We start from the raw sequence: 6,000 nt of genomic DNA, 5'->3' as shown, positions 1-6,000 counted from the left end.
AGCCAAAGTGAGGTGATTTTGCTCTAATGATAACGGTTATCTGTATTGATTTTAATTTAGCTGAGGACCTGGTCTCCAGTGTGCATGTCTGGAGGGTGGTTTTGGCGATGTGGACGTTTGCCCACGAGGCACTGGACTGAGATCCACCAACTCAAATTGCAGAGCACTGTACAATAGCCAGGAAAACGACAGAATCTAAAAGTAAGCTCAGAAAAAGCCTCCACAGGAAAAAAAATATATATCCAAATACCTTCTGGCTCTGGACTGAAGCATGACAAAAAGTCTCCTGTTAGAGGCAGTTATTCAACACCTTTTTCTCAAAAGCTGTCATTTATTAATGCTTGAAATTTGGCTACTAGCCATTCATGCAAAATATACTTTTTGATTTTTTATAAATAATAATACACTTACAGTATTGTCAATATAATACCTTGTGAAAGCTCATTCTGCAGAAAATACAAAACTAAATGTTATCTGTTCATCTAACATGACAGTTTCATTGAAAAAATGTCTACGTATGCCTTTACCTGATAGATCTGACTGTCCCCATCTCCCATTTTCTGGGAGCATCTTTCTGGACTGCAAAGTGCATGGTTCCTTGGGAAACTTTCTAAAATATCTTTGAGCAGCAGCTCATGATAGAGGCAGTTCTGATCTATCCGTTAAAAATACTTCAGTGACTTTTGCAGAGCGTCTGGAAGAGGAGGACAAATCCTGCTCTCAGAGCAGCAAACCAGTGCTGAAGACTTGAAAAAAAAGACTGTCTGGGTCATATAACTCCCACTTAAGATACTGGAGTATAATGTAAGTGGTTTAAACTTTGGTGGTCCTCTGTTCAAGGGTAATTTCACCTGACAGGGCTGTAAGCATCTCTTAGGAGCATGCTCCTGTACCAATATGCTGCCAGTCAACTCTTCCGTCTGTTTTGAATTATTTTTACATTCATTTACACTGCTGCAGGTGAGAGCAGATTATGTCCCATAGAGCATTATATGTGTTAAGTATAACTATAATTAACATTTCTTTCACAACTTTGAGACCTTTTTTTTTTTTTTCTCCTTTTAAAAATAAGGAAACTAGCATTATTTTTTTAAAAAAACTATGCTTAAAATGACATTAAAACGTTTTTTTACCTAAACTAACAAAACCTAGTGAAATTAAGGGCTCACACTCAGCTGACACTAAAATTCCAAGTCTTTCTCTTTTTTTTTTAAGTGCATGATCATGTCAAGTAACACCAAAGGACAAACCTCAGTTTTGAATTTCTGGTTGTTATTAGCTTCAGTTCAAAATTTCACATTTAAAATGTCATTTTAATTTTTGTTTTTTAATATATGCATACACATACACGCATATATATATATATATATATATATATATATCGGCTCATAAATCCAAAATGAATTGAGCTCTAGGACGGTCCTCAAAGCCTTTATGCACTGTATAAAGACTTTTAAGAATTGACATCATCGACATTTGATTGAAGTAGATATGTACCAGTCATGGCTTTTACTACAAGGCAAAGGTTGAACGAACATTTTAGTTCCTCTCAAAGAAAAGCAGCAAGACCATTGGTGGTTAAACAAACAGAATAGCCACAGACTGGGAAAGCTGCCAGGTGTGGGAAGTCATCCAATGTCTATCTTTTCCTTCCATACCATCTTATTGTTCACTTTAGTTGCTCACCAAGTGCAGATGACTTTTACCTTCCGAGATGATCATGCCAGGTCCTCCTTGTACCTCTTGTTCTGGCAGGGAAGAGTCAACACACAGAAGTCAACCAGGTTACAAAGGCACCCCACTCTGTGACAGCACTACCCAAAACCGTGCCATGTTTGGACACAGATGCAGAGGTTTCAAGGTTACTTGGGGGGAAAGGCCATCCTGGAACTGACTTTTGCTTTTAAGGTGGGAGGGAGGGGACAGTTATTTTTAGTATTCAAAGAATCCAATCAATCAATCAATCGGCCAGTCAATGCCAAAAATATAGATATATCTCAACTGCATGGCCCTTTTAGAAAATTCACAGCTTAGCTAGAACATAAAGCATTCTCAGAAGCATCCCTGGGTATGGAAAAAGCCAGCTGATCCCATTTTTTGCCTGGAGCCCCCACACTGATGATAGGAAGCTATGCAGCTTCACATTGGCACAGCAGTTTCTTTAAGCCCTGAACTTAATTTTCTGATGTTCTTCCCAAATTGGCTGGTTTGGTTAACCCAAGCATGTTAGCTCCATCCTAAGACTCAAAAGAGAAACACTGCAGAAATTCACATGCCAAAAGACAGGGACAGGCTGAGATACGTTTGACTAGGGGGAAAAAAAAGGCAAATCCAAACCATAATGGAAACCAATTGGAAAAATAACAGTGGTCACGTCCATTCACAGATTAGTATCAGTTTGGCAACCGAGGATCACAACTGCACAGCGATCACTTGTTACTTTTGACTGACAACGGACTACTTGCAGATGCTCTGAAATGTAAATCATTGAGCGGGTGGGCTTGGCCTGTTGGTTGTCTTTGAAACATTTTTCCATTAATGGCCTCGAGTACGGCTGGGTATTTACAGTGATTGTTAAAAAGAGATATATACACACGTTTCTTTTGCTTTTTCACCTCTTCAAACATCAGGGAAGGGAAGGGAGACGGAGAGGGAGACGGAGAGGGAAAGGGAAAGGGAAAGGGAAAGGGAAAGGGAAAGGGAAAGGGAAAGGGAAAGGGAAAGGGAAAGGGAAAGGAGACCTACACCACCACCAAAACTATGATTTTTTTTTTCTTTTCATTTTAGAGGGATGGTTTTTGGTTTGCTTGTTGATTGATTTGTTTTCCTTAGCTGCTCATGTCGCTAGGTTCTCCGCATTTATGCTGGACATCCGAATCTGAGAGCTGCTCTTGCTCAGAATGGAGAGTTGTGTCCCCCCGTTCACTCCGCTGCTCGCTAGAGAAGGATGACGATGTTTGAAATCCACAGCAAAATACCGGTTGACTTTCCAGCTCCTCCATTTTCTCTTTATTTCTGATTGCACCTTTAGGGAGAAACTTCAAAAGGTCATTTTTTATGTACTTAGCTGCTCGAGGACATGCTGACAAATTATCAAGATTAGAAGAAAAAAAAACAACCACAAATTGAAGAACTATTTTTAAGACTATTATCAAACTCCTCACTTCAGCAAAATCTGAAGTGACCTCTCCATGTCTGAAAGAGATCCAGGCATGCAGGGGGAACAACCCAGGCTCTGTGTCTCTGACTTTAGATAATTTAAGATTGGCCCAGAGGTGCGTAGAAGACCTGTTCTACACAAACTCCAACGTTCTTGAGCTAGATCCTGTTTTCATCAATGGCCAGTACCAATTACATAACAAGAAGCCAAAGAAACCAGCAACAAAAAGGTACTAGACAGGAATGAAATGTCTAAGCAGACAACAGCTTTTGGGTTAATAGACACCTGTGACCTCCTTTCCTTTGAGATTTTTTCATGGGCACCCACAGAATCACCAAGACTAAAACAATCCACGGTTGAAAGCTCAATTGGGAAAAAAAGCACATAATTCTGCAGCTTTTCTGCTTTTCATTCATCACCAATTTCCTGGCAATCCTGCTAGGTGTGCATGTGTGTATGTCTATATGTAAGTTATAAAAGTTATTAATATCAGTAAGATCATACTAGCTCAGACCAACATTTACTTGGTCTATTACTCATTCCTGACAGGACCCTGTAGCATATTTCTGAATGAAGAATGAGTAAGGATGTGGAGATATTTTCCCAATATATTCTTCCAGTCTCCAACAAGCTGCTGTGTCAAAGATGTTCTTGTTAACAGTCATTGCTAAATTTTCCTAGATTAATACAATTGTCAAAATGGATCAGCATATGCCAAAATGCTAAACTAGCATTTGAACTTCATGGACACGAACAACAGGGAGTAAAAGTCCAAGGAAAACTTACATTTTCCTTCTAGTAGCTCTAAATTCCTATTTTGGTTAAAGTATAGATTGGTATAAATCAGGTAAAGTATGGAGTTATATTACTCTTGTATAAAGAAAAGTGTTTGCATGTGTAAGAGCATAATATACCAAAGGTAAACTCTTTATTACCCTAAGCAATTCAGCAGAGGCACAAGACATTCTCTAATGTCTTGAGAATTAAAATGGTTTTAATTAATCTGGTTGTGTTTGTTTGGCTAAGAACCACCATCACACCCCCTGCAAGGGGTTACAGGATAGCTGACACACTTTGCATGTTACCTTGGAAGGTGTTTATCTCCACGCTGGTTTTAGACAAGACCTTCTGGCTATGCTTTTAGCACTCATGGAAGATAATAGATGAAACAACAGTTGTAGGTGGGAGAGGCGGATATCCAGTAACACCAGCTGGTGAAGTATGAATGCAGCCACTAATTCCAGCAAGACACGATCCAGAACTCACCTTCTGAGCTGCTTAGGACAGAGCTATGAATAGTGCTTTAACAGACCTGCGAGTCCTTTAACAGTCGCCTTGATTAAGCCTATGAGGAAAGATGACCAATAAGTTTGTTTGATGACCTTAGAGATTGTTATGCTTATCTGAGAAGGGATCACTTGGATCAAGGAGGTGCAGACCTTTTGTACTAGAGACCAGCTATGGCATGGTATGTACACATATGTATGTGTGTACAAGCAGAGAACACCTACTGCACTAAACCTGGTAGAAATAGATGATTTCAGCCTCCTTGAAAAGAAAAAAAGAAGGTGACTTTAGGACAAATCTTCTCCTGTTGAATTGCACAATAGATGTGTATCAGTGGAGGAGGGAACGGATGAACTGTAGATATTCTTCTTAAGGCAGCCTTGAGGAGGGAGCCTTTTTTCAATAACTCAGAAAATGGTTATCTCAGGTACTCAGTCTGATAAGCAAAGGCAGGGGAATTTCAATTTGCAGATCAAAATGGGTCAATCAGAAAAAAAACAAATGTGGGAAGCTGACACTAACAGCAGCAGCAGCAGTTGCCATGTGCTGAGAGGAGTGTGAGGTTTGCAAGGGATCCAGGGGGTGCCTGAGGGGGTTTCTGGGCATCTGACACCCTTGGGCTGTGTGTGTGGAGGGACCGGCTGGTAGGTGGCAGGTCTTACAAGATCAGTTGGGTGGTGCCCGCTGTCCCCACAGCCAGGTCAAACCATGCAAAAGCCGCATATGACTGGCTCCTGGGGAACACCAGCAACCAGGAGCGCAAGCAAGACATGGTGTCTGCTGGGTGCAGCATCAGCAACAGGACATGGCACCTGTTGGGAGTGGCATCAGCAGTTTGTGCAGCAGTTCATGCAGGAAAGGTTGTGCACTCTGCCAGTTGTTGGGCTGCTGCCTGCTCTACTTACCTGCAGGCTTAGGCTGCAGCCCTGATGGTCACCCAAGCTAGCTGGTGGCTCTGAAAGCCCATCAAGCAGCTTGAGGTCACCAGGGAATTTGAAGGGTTTATAAGCAGTGCTCTGAGGTTGTTGGAAGCATAGTGGTAGTGACCAGGCAAGGGCTGAGCTCTGCAGCAGACAGGAATCAGCTATCTAGCAAGGCTAGCCTGGGAAGAGTGGAGGCAGCCACCCAGAGCTTCCTATCAGGAAAGATGCTGTTCAGGTGGAGGGATGCAAAGACTTCGACCCCACCTCCTGGGGAGGAGCGTGGAAGCTGCACCTGCTCAAGGTGGGCTGTCATGGAGCCAGTCATTCCAGCAGCAGGTGGAAGAGCTGTAGGAGGAAGTTAGCAGGCTATGCTATATTAGAGAGGGTAAATAAGAAGTAGATAATTATTTGAGAATTTGCAAAAAGACATATTAGGGCCCTGCGGCACTGACCTCCAAGGACTACTGGACAAAGAGCTTTAATAGCAAACAGACAGCACCTTGGAGAATGAGGTGCCATGGTCCCTGGTGACCCGTGGGAGCAGGTTATCACTTCACTTTCCTTCTTCTTATGTACCAACCAGCAAGAGATATTAAACCTTGTCAGCAGACAAAACCAATAAGCAATATT

The 6,000-nt window shown here is 41.8% G+C and overlaps 1 protein-coding gene across 4 annotated transcripts in view; it reads right to left on the bottom strand.

Annotated features, from left to right (window-relative positions):
* Nucleotides 1–2,170: 2,170 nt before the first annotated feature.
* Nucleotides 2,171–6,000, bottom strand: part of ADCYAP1R1 (ADCYAP receptor type I) — a 140,523-nt gene continuing 136,693 nt past the window's right edge. For 2 of the 4 annotated variants that reach the window (XM_056338255.1, XM_056338257.1), the window contains one exon: nucleotides 2,171–3,038. In XM_056338255.1, the coding sequence (XP_056194230.1) occupies nucleotides 2,829–3,038 (210 nt within the window). In that variant the 3' untranslated portion in view covers nucleotides 2,171–2,828. The remainder of the gene's footprint in view (nucleotides 3,039–6,000) is intronic. The other 2 variants (XM_056338256.1, XM_056338258.1) reach the window with 1 other exon arrangement.

This window comes from Falco biarmicus, chromosome 4 (assembly GCF_023638135.1).
Source record: "Falco biarmicus isolate bFalBia1 chromosome 4, bFalBia1.pri, whole genome shotgun sequence".
NCBI lineage: Eukaryota > Metazoa > Chordata > Aves > Falconiformes > Falconidae > Falco > Falco biarmicus.
The sequence above is the reverse complement of the archived record's forward strand: the minus strand, read 5'-3'. Positions and strand labels throughout refer to the sequence as shown.